General features: G+C 41.0%; 1 protein-coding gene across 1 annotated transcript in view; it reads left to right on the forward strand.

The window, feature by feature from the left end:
• The first annotated feature begins 848 nt into the window (after window positions 1–848).
• The window catches only part of ATXN7 (ataxin 7), a 127,557-nt gene continuing 111,002 nt past the window's right edge, over window positions 849–17,403 (forward strand). Inside the window, exons 1-2 of the mRNA XM_006862104.1 lie at window positions 849–1,161; window positions 1,391–1,459. Coding sequence (XP_006862166.1) covers window positions 849–1,161; window positions 1,391–1,459 — 382 coding nt within the window. The remainder of the gene's footprint in view (window positions 1,162–1,390; window positions 1,460–17,403) is intronic.

The raw sequence follows: 17,403 nt of genomic DNA on the forward strand, positions 1-17,403 counted from the left end.
TCTGGAGAATGGTTTCCAGCAGGCCAGGCATCCGCTTATTGGTAGCTTCACATTCATGCACTTGACAGCTGCGCAGCCGCTGGAGAGGTACAAGGAAAGTGGCCCCCAGCTTGTCCTCCCCTTTTCTCCCCTCGGGGCCATAGAGTCCCACATTGATGACACTCAGTGGTGCCCTGGCCTGGTCAGTCAACTCTTCCATAGGTGGCTGCGTTTCCGACTTCGCCCTGGCTCCACTCCGGGGGCTTGACGTGCAAACTTCGCCTGAGCGAGCGAAGAGGGAGGGACCGGCGAGGGGGAGGAGGCGGCGGGAGGCGCCTCCGCTTAAGGGAGCCGGCCGGGCGCCGCCGCTCGGACGGACGCGCGAACGGAAGGAAGGAACGGGGTCGCAGGGCCCGGCCTGGGGATGCAAGCAGCCTTAGGGTGGGCATCCGAGGGCTAGGGGCACGTGGCGGGCCTTCCCGCCACGATTTTCCATGGTGGGACATAGGGCTGTGGCGCGAGCAGCTTCAGACACCGGCCTCCACGTTCCGCGCCGGGACCCGGGCCATAGGCAGGCAAGGGAGCCCGAGCCCCTGTGGCTGGCCGCCTGGCTCCGGGTCCCTACCCTGCGGGGCCGCTGGAGTCGAAACCGAAAGCTAGTCGGCGCCGCGGACTTTGCGCCCGGGGCGGGGGGTGGCCCCAGAGTAGGCGGGCGGGGGTGGGGAAGCTGGGCGACTCGGGGGCACTGTCAGTGCGCCCCACCCGGCCCACGGGCCGCGCACGCCGCTGGAACTCCCCTGCGCTTCCTTAAAAGCGGCCCCCGCGCGACTCTTTTCCCCCTTTTTTGTTACATTGTAGGAGCGGAAAGAATGTCGGAGCGGGCCGCAGATGACGTCAGGGGGGAACTGCGCCGAGCGGTGGTGGCGGCGGCGGGCGGAGCAGCGGCCGTGGCCGCCCGGCAGCAGCAGCAGCAGCAGCCGCAGCCTCCGCAGCCCCAAAGGCAGGCGCCGGCACTGCGGCGCCTACGGCCGGAGGACGGCGGTCCCAGTGCCTCCTCCACCTCTGCCGCCGCTGCTGCAATGGCGACCGTCGGGGAGTGCAGGCCCCTGCCAAGCCCTGAAAAGATGCTTGGACAGTCATGGAATCTATGGATTGAGGCTTCCAAACTTCCTGGGAAGGACGGTAAGTATGCACGCCCTCCTCTTCCCCACGCCCCCATCCCCCTCCTCCTGAGAGTCTCCCTCCCCCGCCCCCAACCCTTCCTGTGTCTGCCCCCTCGGGGGTTCAAGATGCTATTGCCGGGTTGGGGAGCGCTGAGGTGCCCACATCTACCCCAAGCGTGCATGAGCATGCGTCACACTCAGGCCACTGACCTGCCTCTACCCTCCTCCTGTGTGTGTGTATCTCCTAGGGACCGAATTGGATGAAAGTTTCAAGGAGTTTGGGAAAAACCGCGAAGTCATGGGGCTCTGTCGGGAAGGTGAGTCCAGCCCCCCTGAAAGAGTTTCTGAAAGTCCTGGTGTGAAGTAAGTTCCTTGCCTGCTGCACTAGGGCCTGGAACTTCAACCCACCTGCGGACTCCTTCCCTCATACTAGGATGCTGCCCAAAGAGGACTGGGAGGACAAGGGCTAGAGCATTTGGGAAATCTGGTTTCTAGGGACTTACTATAATGGTGTGTAATGGGGAACATCCTGAAAATGGGGCCTGGCAAGATGCTGCCTGAGTGGCAAGTAGTGGTAGTGGGCTGGCAGGACTGCAGACGTGTCATCTACTGAGTTCTAATGAACACTGAGCCCAGGTCCCTTCAGGTCATAAGTAGAGGGAAGAATTCTTAGCTTTAGAAAACTTTTGTACAAATACTTAGGGTTTACTCTGGAAAGGAGACTATTGCCAGCAGAAATTCTCTGCTGACAGTCAGAGTGACTTTTCAACATTAAGAAAGATGATGCTCTGTTGTGCAGTTGTATAATGAAATCTAACTGACAGGCAATCACTGGGTTACTTATGCAGTACACCCCTGTAGTAGTAGTTCCGAACCAACATCTTTAAGGCTCATTACATTCAAAATTCTAGACACAATCAGTCATTGGTAGTAATAAAGGGGCAACACTTTTCTTTGGTGGGACACTTTAGGATAAGAACTGGACTGCGAACTGCACGTTCAGTGGTTAAAACCCACCAGCCGCTCCTTGAAAATCCTATACAGACTAGGTCACTATAAGTGAAAGCTCATTCAGCAGTACTTAACAACAGCAGCCACTTTGTAACATGTATCATAACTGTTCTTATTGTATTGTGTTCAAAATATTTTTGTGTATCCGAAGTGTTTCTTAAAAGTTTTTTTTTCTATATAGATAAGTATATACCACAATATATACTAAGACAAACATTTGACTAACCTTAGATACAAACCATACTTAACTGTTCCAACTTACATATGCGTTTGCATTAAAGACAGATTTAGGAATGGAAGAAGTTTATCAGCAGGTAGAGGTACTGCCTGTGTAAAGTTTAGGGTGCTACAAAGTGATTGTTACAGTGAAGACGGTAGTTAGGCAGCTTTTGTTTGTGAGCTGTCTAGGTGAAGAAAGAAAAGGGCAGATTTATATAGGGGGAAGCATGACTTTTAGTGCCTGTAACAATCAGAATCTTAATTTTTAGTATGGTTTTTAAAACTGGTAAAAGGATACTTTAGGGGAAATATCTGTTGCTAAAGGTATGACTACAAATGAAAGAGCAGACACCTGGAAAGTGTTGTGGACTTTGCCATAAGATTTTCTTTTACTTTCAAATGTCAGCCTTTGCTATCCCTTGTCAACTCCAGGCCTGGGCAAACAGGCCAGTAAAAACTACTTGAGTCTAGTCCCCCTGTTAAAGTTCAAGCTCAGTTTCAGGTTTTTCTTTTAAGTGGGCAGGAAGGACAAGGCATTAAGTCAGATGTGATACCCAAAATTCTGAGTTTCTATTAGCTTGTGCGAATATTATTTCTTACCTGTGGCCATTGGTGTTGACAGAATTATTGTCCAGACCCCAAGAATAGGAAAACCTTTGGCTACTGGAACATTTGTAAAGTTCAGAGTTGGCTTATTGTTACTCTGTCTTCATGTTTACTTATTTTTAGCACCTGCCTTTCCTTCAAGATCCTAGTCTTTGTTCTTTCAATTGGCCCCTTGCTGGCCTTTTGCATCTGTGAAGAAGAGTCATACCATTGTCAGCTCTTAAGAGAACTTCCATTTGAATTAGATGATAGAACAAATCACTGGATTTTCTCATATAACACACCCATGCATATAATTCACTTAGTTAATCTAGAGGGTTGCGAGTTTGCAGAAAGCTGTAGAGAGCTTATTATTGCCGTAGTGTAAAATTGCCGTAGTTGGTTTTTAAAATGAGGATTGCTATTTGAGAGCTAAGGAAAGAGAGGGAAAGCATAGGACTTGTTGACGATGTTGCAATAGGAAAAATCAGTTGTTAGTCCGGTTTTAGTGTTGAATTGGCAGGCCGCCTAGGCTTAAAAAATTAAAATCAGTAGGTGGCAACTCTCATATGAAGCAGTTGGAGTAGAGTTCTTTTAGGGGATCTGACCTGCACTTGTTCATAGTTTTCGTTCTCTGGGTGTGGATACATTTCTCATAAAAGGTTCCTAAATCTGTATAAATACAGGGTGCTAATTATTGGTAATTCCTCTATAGAAGATGAGTAAGTGTATTACTGTTGCACTGGGCAACTTGGTCTGGACTGAAACCCAACTAAATTTAGTGGTTTAGACTCAGTTTTTCTCTACTGTTTTGTGCTGAGACTTCCTCATCAGCAGGCTTTCCAAGACCTTTTAACTAGCTACATAAGGTAAGGCACAATAGTGTAGTAGAGTCATAGATCTGATTGTGATTCTGATGCCTGTTGTTTTGTTTTGTTTTTGTCCTTTGGCTGCTGTAGCCATTTAGAGGATGCAGAAGCTACCAAGTTAGATCACTTGTACAGGTTCAAGTAGAGAGTGAAGTTTAAAATTCCGTCAGTTCTTTATTTGTGATTTTGTGCATTTTCTGGCCATGTCAGAATCCCCTTTAAGCACTCATACAGTGGTCTTTATACTATCCTAACAAAGAATCATGTTTGACTGATTAAGAAATGAAAATGCATTTTAATATTAGGCATAATATTGGACAATTATGTCCCATTGTCTTTGGTTAATATCATCTCATCCCAAGTAAAGGTGTTTTTGAAGCTTCATGTATAATACTAAACAAGATAAACAAGTCCCTGGGCAGTATAAGTGTTTAATGCACTTGGCTGTTAATTGAAGGGTTAGAAGTTTGAATCTATCCAGAGGCACCTCAGAAGACAGACTTGGCAGTCTACTTCTGAAAAATGAGCCATAGAAAACCCTGTGGAGCTCTGGTCTCCTCTGAGGCTTGTGGGGCCTTCTTGAGAGTCAGAGTGAAATCCACAGCACGGGTCCGTAAAGCCGCTCACTCGGTTCCTGCTGAATCCCTTATCCCTGTCACATGCAGATACTTTTAAACTTGATTTTCAAATTTGATATTTATCTGAATTATTATGTTTGTTACGTGTCTTGGGGTCCGCTCTGGCTCATAGCGACCCTGTACACAACTCAGTGAAACACTGCCTGGTCTTGTGCCCTCCTCACAATTACTGTTATGTTTGAGCCCATTGTGACAACTACTGTGTTAAATCATCTTACTGGGGATCTTTCTCTGTATACTTACCAAGTATGATGTCCTTTTCCAAGACACAGTTCCAGTAATAACATGTCCAAAGTACATGACAGAAAGTCTTGCCATTCTTGCTTCTAAGGGGCATTTTGGCTGTACTTCTTCCAAAGCACATAACTTGTTTTTCTGGAAGTCCATAGTACTTTTTAAGTATACATTGCCAATGCCAAATTCAAAAGCATCAATTTTTCATAATGTTTTCTGTATTCATTGTCCAGATTTCATATGCATACAAGGTAATTAAAAAAGTACCCTGGCTTCTGTCAGATGCACCTTAGTCATCTACTCATATTTGGTGTTTCAACACTTTAAAGAGGTCTTTTGCAGCATACTTGCCCAGTACATACGTTATTTGGTTTGTTGACTACTGCTATCATGAGCATTGATTGTGGATCCAAGTAAAATGAAATCCTGGACAACTTAAGTGTTTTTGCTGTAGTCTTTGATCTTCATCAGCATGTGCTTCAAGTAGTCTTCACTGTCAGTACATAGGGTTGCATCATTTGCATATTGTAGGTTCTTAATGAGACCCATTTCCAATCCTGATGGTACACTCTTCTTCATATAGTCCAGCTTCTCAGAGTATTTGGTCGGCGTACTGATTGAATAATTATGGACAGAGCCCTAAGGACACCTTTCCTGATTTTAAACCACGCAGTATCCCCTTTTTCTTTTTAAACTTCTGCCTGTTGGTCTATGCATAGGTTCTGCATGAGTGCAGTTAAGTATTATAGAATTCCCATTCTTATCAATGTTATCAATAGCTTATTAATGATCCACATAGTCCAATTCCTTCCCATAGTCAATAAAACACAGGTAAACATTGTTCTGGTATTCTTTGCTTCAGCCAAGATCCATCGACATTTTCAATGATATCCCTTTTCCCATGTCCTCTTTTCAATCCAGGTTGAATTTCTGGCAGCTCCCTGGGTGTTGGTGCTGGTTGTTAGTTGCTGTCAAGTTAATGCCAACTCATAGCAACCTTGTGCATGGCAGAATGGAACAGTGCCTGTTCTTGTGCCACCTTAACAATTACTCTGTTTGAGTTCATTGTTGCTACTACTGTGTCAGTCCATCTCTTTGAGAATCTTCTGTTTCAGTGACCATCTACTTTACCGTGCAAGACATCCTTTTCCATGAATTGATTCTTCCTGACAATATGTCCAAAAAACCAGAGATGAAGTCTTGCCATTCTTATTTCTAAGGAGCATTCTGGGTGTACTTACACCAGGACAGATTTGTTGGTTCTGGTTGTCCACGTTACTTTCAGTATTCTTCGCCCACACTGTAATACAAATTCATCAATTCCTCTACGGTCTTCCTTATTCATTGTTTAACTTTCACATGCATATGAGGTGATTGAGAAATGCCATGGCTTGGGTCAGGGTTAGTGGTTTTTAATCTGGGCTCTTTGAATGGGCTTTAAACCAAAAAACTATGGCCTCTTGCATTCAAGTCAGAGCCGACTCACGGTGGCCTTGTATGACCAAGTAGGACTGGCCCTTAAGGCTTCCAAGACTATATATTTGTGGAAGCAGACTGCCATATCTTTCTTCTTGGAAGGGACTGTTGGGTTTAAACAGCCAACCTTTTGGTTGTCATCTGAGCACTTGAGCCCACTGTGCCCCCACAGCTTAATTGAATGGTCTTTAGGTGATCATTAGCTGTTCGTGCCTTCAAGTTGGTTCCAACTCACAGCAACCCTGTGTAGGGTTTTGAAAGAGTGGCTGGTGTGTTTGGACTGGTGACCTTGCAGTTAAAAGTCCAGTGTTTATCCTGAGTGCCACACCAGTACTACTGCGTGATCGTTGTTATTATTAAGTGCCATTAGGTTAGTTTCGACTCGTAGCAACCCTGTATAGCGTTTGTGAGGAGTAAGCTTATAGATTTGAACTGCTGGCCTTGTGGTTCGCAGTCCAGTGCTAATTCTACTGCACCACATCAGTCTGGTGACTTTGAATTGCCAACATTGCTTATCCTACAGCACCACACCAGGTGTCCTTGGTGATCATAAACCAGATTTTTTATTGTTGCTGTTGTTATAAACCAGACCAATTGCCATGGATTCGAGTGATTCATACTGACCGCATATGTCTTAAAGCAGAATTGCACTCCATAGGGTTTTTACTGGCTGCTTTTTGTGTCTCTCTATTTGTACATTTGTTTTATCCACTTCTCTATTGGCAAGACTGCCAAAGTAGTATTCTGTGGAGAAAGGTTGGAACTATTAATCTGAATGGAAGTGAGATTATCTGTAGTTTAACAATGTAGGAGTATCATTTTCCATTTTGCTGTTACCTGGTAATCATTTGTGTTCTATCTTTTGGAGTCTCGGGTGGTACAAACAATTAACTTGGTTGGCACTTAAACCCTGTGAAGCATTATTCTACTCTGACACATGCTGGGTCACCATGAGTCAAAATCAACTGTAGGACCACTGATTTTTGTTTCCTTCATCTTCTTTCTAGTTGTCCACCATGACGAATTGGAATAAACATCTAAGTAATATTTCACAGGTCTGCCTGGATTTTGTTTTGGAATTCTCATCCTTTTATAGCGTTGGTTTTTTGTTCTTTCTATAACTTTGACTCCTGGCACTAGAATACAAATGAGTGGAGTGCAGACTACAACGTTGGCAGTTCAAACAGCTGCTCCTCAGAAATCCTAACAAGGTCTATATGAATCAGAACTGATTCGATGACACTTAACAACAATACTAGTTTGGCAGCACAATTGATTTGGTGTTAAAGATAGATAATACATTTTGACGTTTCTTTTTTAATGATAAAACTCCTGCAAAGGCAATTCGTGAAATTCTAGATTTAACAGATATCTAAATGGAATTATTCAGTATGCATAACTGATTTAAGGTTTCCATATTAGTGCCTGAACATAAAGGGAACCTTTAAAAGTCAGAACATTAAGTACCTTAATTTCACAGCAAATAGAAAACATAAAATTTCACTGTGAGAATTGACAGTGGAATTGGAAAATGATGTTTTCTTTGGGAAGCTATCGTTAAGTCCACCTGTTGAACAGTGTCAAAGTACCCTGTGCTTTCCTTTCTCCAAACATGCAATTTATCACTATTGACCATTTCAGATTATGTGCTGACTTTTTCGTTGGAGTAAGCTCCCTGAGTGTAAAGAGTACTGTTTATTGAGGCATATTCAGCTTCTGTGTGCCATTTGTGCTCAGTAAATATTGGTTCAAAATGAATAAATTGGACTCACTGTTAGATTGATTTTTGTCTCTCAAGAATGGTTCAAATGATTAATTTTCTGTTGTAAGGAGCTCTAGTAGCGTAGTGGTTACAAATCGGACTATGAACCGCAAGGTCAGCAGTTCAAAACTACCAGCTATTCCGCAGGAGAAAGATGAGGCTTTCTGCTCCCGTAAAGATTTACAGCCTCGGAAACCCTGTACAGGGTCGCTATGAGTCGGAACCAACTCCACGGCACATAACAACAACAACATTGTGCCCCTAAGAAAGATGGTATCTATTATGTAGGGTGTACACCTCATGGATCAAGGAGAGGCCAGAAGCTGTCTTTCAGTGATTCTTGTTGCTCTCTCTTGAGTTCAACAGTCTGTTACAGTTTCCAGAAAGCGTGAAGACAGGATACCTACCACCTCTCTTATCTCTGAGAATTAAGCAAGGGACTAGGAAGACAGTCCAGGTGGACACTTACACTTTAATAAGCTGAGACAAAACTGAGTCAAATGCAGGATGGAAAAGACATTGGTAGGTACCTACAGACAGTGAGGTAAAAAGAAAAACTAGAGAGGTGGGCAGCCTCAACCAGCACAGACTGAGTCAACCTATTAATACCTCTTTTTTCTTGCCTAGGGTCTTGGCAGGAGAGGGGAGTGTTATTCATAAGCAGTTAACTGATAATTAACAGTTGTATAAAGTACACTGCATTAGAGATCTAAAAGACTCTCCCTGAAGTGGTGAGCAATGAACTATTTCCTTGTTTTTTTTAATTTTATTTTATGTTTTTATTGTGAATTGAGCGACGTTTTGCAGACAACATCGTGAGATTTACATTCAACAAATTACACTGTTTGTTTCATCTCAATGATTGTAATCCCTTCCCTGCAACAACAAGTTAGTTATCCTTTTTTCCTGTGTCTCTCCATTGACATCTTATATTTCACAAATAAACAAAGCAGAGATATTTGATACACATACAAAACAAAAAATATATATTCATTTAAATGTCCAAAAAGCACATTCTGCAAGCCAGCCTCCTGCCCAAAGACATGCAGCCTTACTCAGTAAGCAGCCTGCAGCTGCTCCCTCTCTCCATGCCATGGTTTCTGCTGTTAGTACTTTTCTAGGTAGGGATCTCAAGCTCCACTTTTGCTCTTCCTTCTTGATGATCCTAGGATTGTGTGTTACTGAAATAACAGATTACCCCCCTCTTATTTACGTATCTTTTACAAATACAGTTGTGACTGTCACAATCCTGCTAACAATTATAGTTGAATCTGTAAAATCCTATCACCATCATTCCCCATCCCCTTTCACGAAATCCATCTGGAAAAGAGGGAAACTGTTCAGTGGAGATTCTTTCATAACCCACTCATTCTGAAACTAAGCGCACTCATGAAAGCTTGTAAGCCAGCCACGTTGTGCCTTTATAGCTCCCTCCCCCTTTTTTGATAGCCATTGTCTAAATTACCAGTCCCTCTGAATCCCAGTGTTGGCAGTTCAAGGTCTTCAGAAACCCTATACAAATTTGCTCTGAGTCGGAACCAACTCAGACGTACTTAACAACAACAGCATAAACAGTGAGGAAACAAGCTTGTTCCTTGATCTGAAGAATCTTCCATTCTGTTTAGAATTTTGAGCAGCTGCATCCATAAGCTTAAAGCCCAGTTCACCAAATTGTAGAAATTTATTATTGTCCACAGGATCAAGCATCTTTATCTTCATCTGGTCGAGTTTTGGTCAGCTAGCCATTCAAGTTAGGTCAGATGGGTACTAGCTGCAAGTTTGGGAGTTCACATCCACCCTCCTGCACTTCAGACCAGTTAGCTGCTTTACTCTCAGCCCTAGCCCCCAGGAGCTAGGTGAGTGCCCATGGACTCAGAAGTTCACACACCTCCCTAAACTTCAGACTAGCTAGCCCTTCCTCTTCTCTTTCTTATCTGAAGGTCATTGGGTGTCAGTGGAAAATGACTGAACTCAACCCATGTCTACATTGCTGCATTTCCCCCACTTCACTCACAAGTAGACCCAGGGGTTCACCAGCAAGCATACTAGAGTGCTTGTGGGTTCCCATTGAGTTTCCCTGATGGGCTGACTTTTTTTGCCTTGATGTCTCCAAAGCAAACAGCTTGCTTGAAATTCAGACAGCCAAGCAGTTGTTTTCTTTCTGTAGGTCCTTCTTCTTAACAATCTTCTGTTTTCTTAGCAGTTTGAGGTTGGTCTACATGTCTTTTCAAATGGTAACATCCCAAATCAGAAGGTACTGTGTGGAACTCAGGATTCCACCTAAGTGCCCATACTCTACAAAGGCTTATAAAGAAACCTATATCCCTGGGCCAATTCTAGCCCCCTTTGTAGCAATTTTAATTAGTTATAGGCAGAAGATGGGCTTACAAGCTTTGTGTGATCCTGATTCCCAGTATTCGTTCTGTTCTATCGCACATAAATGTGTATTTTGCAGTAGAAGGCAGGGGAAACTAATATCCATAAGACAGTCAAGCACATAAACAGTTTTCCCTCCTTTACCCATTTAGGCTGTCTTGATCCACATATCTACTCACAGAACACTGTTGTTCCAAGTTTGCATATATATCTCTATTTACTTCTATCCCATGTAGCCCATACATATTTCCCTAATTCTTCCCCCATCTTCATTGTTCGTCTGCCACCTTCCCTTTTGGTTTGTTTTGCCCTCCCCCTCTTTGTATACCACTTTCCTCCCTTACTCAACCTTAGCTCTGTCTACCCTGTAGCCAGTGAATTTCTCTCCACCTCCCCCCCTCCCCAGTAACCTTCAAAGAATGTTTTTTTTAACCTGGAAACTTTTTCTTAAGCATTAATAATAATGGTCTCGTATAATATTTGCCCTTTTGTGATTGACTAATTTCACTCAGCGTAATGTCTTCCAGGTTATGAGATATTTTGCAGATTCATCCTTATTCTTCGAGGTTGCATGATATTCCACTGTGTGTATGTACCAAAGTTTATCCATTCTTCCATTAATGTACACCTTGGCTGTCTCCATCTTTTTGCTATTGTAAATAGTGCTGTGATGTATCTAGTGTCTTGGGTCATATTTCTTGTGCATACATACATATTAAGTAGCGGCATTTCTGGGTCATAAAATATTTCCGTTTTCAACTTTCTGAGCAAGCTCCATACCGCTTTCCATAGAGGGTTGGACCATTTTACAGTCCCACCAGCAATGTAGGAGGGTCCCAGTCTCTCCACACCATCACCAACATTTGTTGTTTTCTGTTGTTTTTTTTTTAACTTTGTGGTTAATGCTGGTGTAAGATGATATCTCATTGTTTTGATTTCATCTCTCTAATGACTAATGATTATGAGCATTTCCTCATTTGTTGGCTGTCTTGGTGAAGTATCAGTTCATGTCCTGTACCCATTTTTAAACTGGGTTATTTGTCTTTTTCTTGTAGTGGTGTCATTTTCTCTAAATTTTAGATACCAGTTTCTTGTCTGATACATTGTTGCAAAAAAATTTCCCCCAGTATCTGTGCTTTCTTTTATTCTCTTTTGATGACATCTTTTGATGCACATAAATTTCTACTTTTTAAGGAAATTCCAGTCATCTATTTTGTCTTCTACTGTTTATGTGTTTTTTGCAATGTTTGATAGTGTATGTATGTCATGTTGTTAAGTGCTGTTCTGACCATAGCGACCCTGCATAGGGTTTCCGAGGAGCTGCTGGTGAGCTTGAACCACTGACCTTGAGATTCAAACCAGCCCTGCAGTCTTGGTACTAACCCACAGCGCCACATGCAATGTATTAGAACCCCTAAACTTGTCCCTATTTTTCATTAATGTTCTGTATAGTTCTAGGTGTTATATTTAGGTCTTATTCCATGATTATTTTGTATTTATATATGTTGTGAGATTTGGCCTGGCAAATCAATTTCCAGTTTTGTCAGCACCATTTCTTGAAGAGATTATCTCTTCCTCGTTTAATGTGTTTTGGCCCTTTGTCAAAGATCAGTTGACTGTATATGGATAGATTTACTTTTAGGTTATCAATTCTGTTCCATTGATATATGTATGTTTCGTTGTACCAGTACCAGGCTGTTCTCACCACTTTGGCAGAGTCGTAGATTTTGTGATCAAGGAGAAGTCTCTAACGTTATTCTTCTTAAGCATTGCTTTGCTTTTCCGAGGTTTCTTTCCTTTCCATATAAAGTTCATGGTCATTTTTCCATCTCTTTATTGAATGTAGTTTTAATCTGGATTGAGATTGCATTATATCTATAGATTGCTTTGCAAAGTATTGACGTTTTCACAATGTTGTCCTCCTGTCTGTGAGTATGATATAGTCTTCATTTTTGTACGTCGCTTTTGGTTTCTTCGAGTAGTGTTTTGCCTTTGTATATAGGCTTTTGTTTCTCTGGTTAGATTTATTCCTTAAGTATTTCTTCCTTTTTGTAGCTATTGTAAAGGGTATTGGTTTTGTAATTTCATTTTCAGAGCTGTCTTTATTAGTATAGAGGAATTCAACTGATTTGTATGTATTGATCTTGTACCCTGCCACCTTTGCTAAATCTTCCAATAAGTTCTAATACATTTCTTGCTGAATGTTTAGAATTTTCTGTTTAAGGGATCATATCATCTGTGTAAGGGATCATATCAGATACTGAAAGTTTTACCTCTTTACCAATTTGGATCTCTTTAATTTCCCATACTTGCCTTATAACTCAGGCTACGACATCCAGCACAATATTAAATACGAGTGGTGATAAAGGGCATTATTGTCAGGTACCTGTTCCCAAAGGGAATACTTACAGTTTCTGTCTGCTGAGAGTGATATTCCTTGTTAGTTTTGTATATATGCTCTTAATTATGTTGAGGAATTTCCCTTCGATTTCTACGCTATTGATTATTTTTATCGAGAACAGACTTTTTTTTTCTTCCCTTTTTTATGGTAGATTATGTTGATTGTTTTTCTAATATTGAACTATCCTTGCATTCCTGGTATGAATCCCACTTGGTCATGATGTATTATTTTTTGATATGTTGTTAAATTCTATTGGCTAACCTATCGTGAAGGAAATTAGTCTATAATGTTCTTTCTTAATGATAAACTTGCCTGGTTTTGGTATGAGAATTAGGCTTCATAAACTGTATTCGGGAGTTTTCCATCCTTTTCTGTGTTTTGGAATAGTTTTAGTAAAATTGGTGCTAATACTTCTCTAAATGTTTGGTAAAATTCACCAGCGAAGCCATCTGGGCCTGGAATTTTTTTTGTTGTGTGATCAATTTCTTCCTTTGTTATAGGTCTTTTCAAGTTTTCTACTTCACTCTATGTTAGTTTAAGGTTGTTGGTGGTGGTGTTAGGTGCCATCGAGTCATTACCAACTCATAGCGACCCTGTGCACAACATAATGAAACCCTGCCCGATCCTGGGCCAACCTAACAATTGTTTCTGTGCTTAAGCCCATTGATGCTGCCACTTTGCCAGTCCATCTCGCTGGGGATCTTCCTCTTTTTCTTTGACCCTCCACCTTACCAAACATGGTATCCTTCTCCAGCAACTGGGTTAGTTTAGGTAGGTCATGTTTATTCCAGAATTTCAAATTTATTGGAGCACAAGTCTTGGGTAGTATTCTGTTATCCTTTTTAATTCTGTTGATTCTGTTGCAGTGTCATCAGTATTGTTTCTTAGGAGTATTATTTGCATCTTCTTTTCTTTTGTTAGATTTTCCAATAGTTTGTCAATATTATTAATCCTTTCAAAGAACCAACTTCTTGTTGATTCGTTGTGTTGTTTTTCTGTTTTCTGATTCATGTATTTATGCTACAATTTTTATTATTTCTTTTCTTCTGATGATTATAAGCGTACTCTTCTGGCCTTTTCTAATTGTTGGAGGTGCTGTGTTAATGTATTGATTTGGTCCTTTCTTCTTTTGGGATGTGTGCGTTTATCGCTATAAATTGCCCTCTCAACACTGGTTTGCTGTATCCCAAAGGTTTTGATATTTTATGGTTTCATTCTCATTTGCTTCAAGAAATCTTTTAATTCCATTTTTTAATTTGTTCTGCTACCCCTTGGGTTTTATGCAGGATGTTACTCAGTTTTCATGTATTTGATTTTGTTTCTTTGACTTTCCTGTTACTCATTTTAAATTTTATATATAGCATTGTGATCTGAGAGGATGGTTTGTAGTATTTTGATGTTTTAAAATTTATTGATAGTTGCTTTGAGGCCTCACATGTGTATCGTGCTCTGTATAAATCTATGAAGTTAAGCTGATTGATTGTGTTGTTTAGTTCCTCTGTGTTTTTGTTAAGTTTCTTTCTGGTTGTTCGGTCCTTTCTTTTGACAATTTGGTGTTGTTATGTGCCATGGAGTCGGTTCCGACTCAGCGACCCTGTACAGGGTTTCCGAGGCTGTAAATCTTTATGGGAGCAGAACGCCTCATCTTTTTCCCGCGGAGCAGCTGGTAGTTTCGAACTGCTGACCTTAAGGTTCACAGCCCGATTCATAACCACTACGCTACCAGAGCTCCTTTCTTTTGACAATAGTGTATTAAAATCTCGTACTACTGTTGTAGCCACGGGACAAAGATGATGCTTTCTGCTCTTGTAAGGATTTATAGCCTCAGAATACCCTATACAGAGTCACTGTGAGTTGGAACCAACTCCACAGCATGTAACAACCACCACTATTATTGTAGAGTTAATCTATTTCTTTCTTCAATTTTATTAGAATTTGATTTATGTATTTAGAGGCTCTTTCATTGGGAGCATAGATATGTATTATAATTGTGTATTCTTGCTTAATTGACCCTTTAGTTGTGAAAAAATGTCCTTCCTTGTCTCTTATGCGGGTTTTTACCTTAAAGTCTATTTTATCAAGGGTTAATATTGCCACTTATACTCATTTCTGATTGCCATTAGCTTCATAAATTTTTAATTTGTGTTTATCTTTGAATGTAAGGTGTGTCTCTTGCAGACAGTATATTAAAGGATTCTGCTGTCTTATACATTATTCTATGTTCAGTCTCTTGACTTGTATGTTTAATACATTGGCATTCAGTGTAATTATAGATAGGTACGAATTGATTACATTCATTTTGCTGCATGTGTTGTTGTGATGCTACTCATTTCTTTTTTCTGCATTTTTTTCCTGTGCTGAGATCATTTATTTTGTGTGCCTTTTCTTGCCAAATTCTTCATAGTTTTAATGTTTGCCAATTCTCCATAGATTTTCCTTTTCTTGATTTGATGTGAAGGTTTATTGTTTTTCTTTGAGGTTACCCTATAATTTATTAATTTCTTCTCCGTTTTAAAACAGTCTGTTTTATCTTGAAATCTACTTGACTTTCATGTCATCTGGTATTCAGTAACTATGCTTTTTGCTCTGTAGTTGTCTTCATTATAAATTGATTTCCCTGATACCCTATTTTCAGTGTTGCAATTTTGTTTTACTCTGGATACGTCTATATCTGGATTGACTTCTTGATGCTGCTGCTGTGTATCTATGGTTGTCTGATATTGTTTTTCTCGGTTCAAAGGACTCTCCTAAGTAATTTTTGTAAAGTTGGTTTTTACAAATTCCTTTAATTTCTGATAATCTGGAAATGTTATAATTTTGCCGTCTTATTTTTGGGACATTTTTGCTGGATTTGTGAATCTTGGTTAGCAGTTGTTTTCTTTCAGAATTTTGTGTATGTTTCTTCCTTTGTAGGTAGCGTTTTGTTTTTCCTTAGCTGCCTTACAGCAGTCTTTTCTTGTCTTTGATTTTGCAGAGTTTGATTATAGCATATCTTGGTGATTTTCATTTTGGTACTATCGTACTTGTGTTCGTTCATCTTCTTAAATCATTTTTTTGAATTTCTTTTCAGGTAGTTCTGGTTCCTCTTTTTCTTCAAAAGCAATATGTAGCTCTGCCTCTTGGATTGAGCTAATCTGTCTTGTTCTTCATGTGAACAGAAATATTCTGCTGCTTTCTAGGCATTGTAGTAGTGTTGTATTTGTACTAAATTGAGAAACGTATTTTGGTGTATTCTTAGTCGCTCACTGATTTCCTCCTTGTAGGTGCAATCAGGACTTGAGCTTCTATGTTAACTGTTCATTGTTCATATAGTTCAATTCAGAGTAGATTTAGTCGATATTGGTTGTAGTTGCTGCTCTGGTGTTTATCAACTGTTATTGGCTCTAACCCATTTGGTATAGTTGTAGAGGGTATGACTGTGACTTGTCTTTGTGACTACAGTTGCTCTCTCCTATTGTGTGATGCAAGTAGAACAAAGACAAATAGAATAAACAACCCACACAGTGAAAAATGAAAGTCAGTGACTTTCTCTCTACCTATAAGGAGCTCTGGTAGCGTAGTGCTTACGAATCGGGCTGCGAACTGCAAGGTCAGCAGTTCAAAACTACCAGCTGTTCCACAGGAAAAAGATGAGGCTTTCTGCTCCGGTAAAGATTTACAACCTCGGAAACCCTGTACAGGGTCGCTATGAGTTGGAACCGACTCCACGGCACATAACAACAACAACATAAGTAGTAAGCAGTGCACTGTGCCACCTACTGCCTTTTACCTTCATAGCTGCCTGAGAATGTTCAAAGTGGCCACATTGCATCACGTAGGTCCACACAGATTGCCCACCTCCTTTTTTTTCCCCCACTTACCTCGCACATCCATTCAACCCCTTCTCCTAGTGAGAACCAGTTCAGGGCTGGCAAGGTTCAACTTTGCAGATTTGGATCAGAGCCTGCCTTAGTGCTGTTATTGTATATAGCTCCTCTTCATGGCTTACAACCTCCAAGTGGCTCCAACTGCCTGGAAAGTGGGAGATTCCTTGGGGTTATACACTGGTCACACAAAAAGGAAATAAATAAATTAAATCGCACCTTGGTCTCCATGAGTCACAGGCAGGTTTCTGCAATGGGAACATGGTTTCTTGTTATTAAAGCCGTTCATAAACTCTCAAGATGGCTGCAGCAGGTTCCATCAGCTACCACTCCCCATCATTCACCTCCTTTCTTGCCATGTCTATTCCACTCTCTCTCCCAGTAGGCACTTAATCCACTTTTCTCTCCCTTCTTCTGGAGCTCAGAGTTTTAGGAATGCCCTCTGTATCGGTGCCGTCCAGTTTTCTGTATCCTTGCTGGAGAGAGCCCGCATAGCCTTTCTGCATAGTTTATCATCTTTCTCCACCTTCCTTTTTCTTAGGGATAATTTGAAGCCTATAAAAGTAAAATACATATATAGATAGATTAGATAGATAGATAGTTTTAGTTGTGTATTTGATGAAGGATTAAAGAGAAAGTCAGATTTTCCATTCAACATTTTGTACACATTTTATTTAATATCAGTGATTGCAATCCCTACAATGTAGCTTCACATATCCCACGTCTGCCCTGTGTTTCCCCTTTTCTTTGTTCCTTTCTTAAACCATCTGAACTTTGTTCTTGATTAAATGTTGTGCTTTTGATCTCAAATGGCTGATTATTTTAAG

This window comes from Chrysochloris asiatica, unplaced genomic scaffold (genome assembly GCF_000296735.1).
Source record: "Chrysochloris asiatica unplaced genomic scaffold, ChrAsi1.0 scaffold00046, whole genome shotgun sequence".
NCBI lineage: Eukaryota > Metazoa > Chordata > Mammalia > Afrosoricida > Chrysochloridae > Chrysochloris > Chrysochloris asiatica.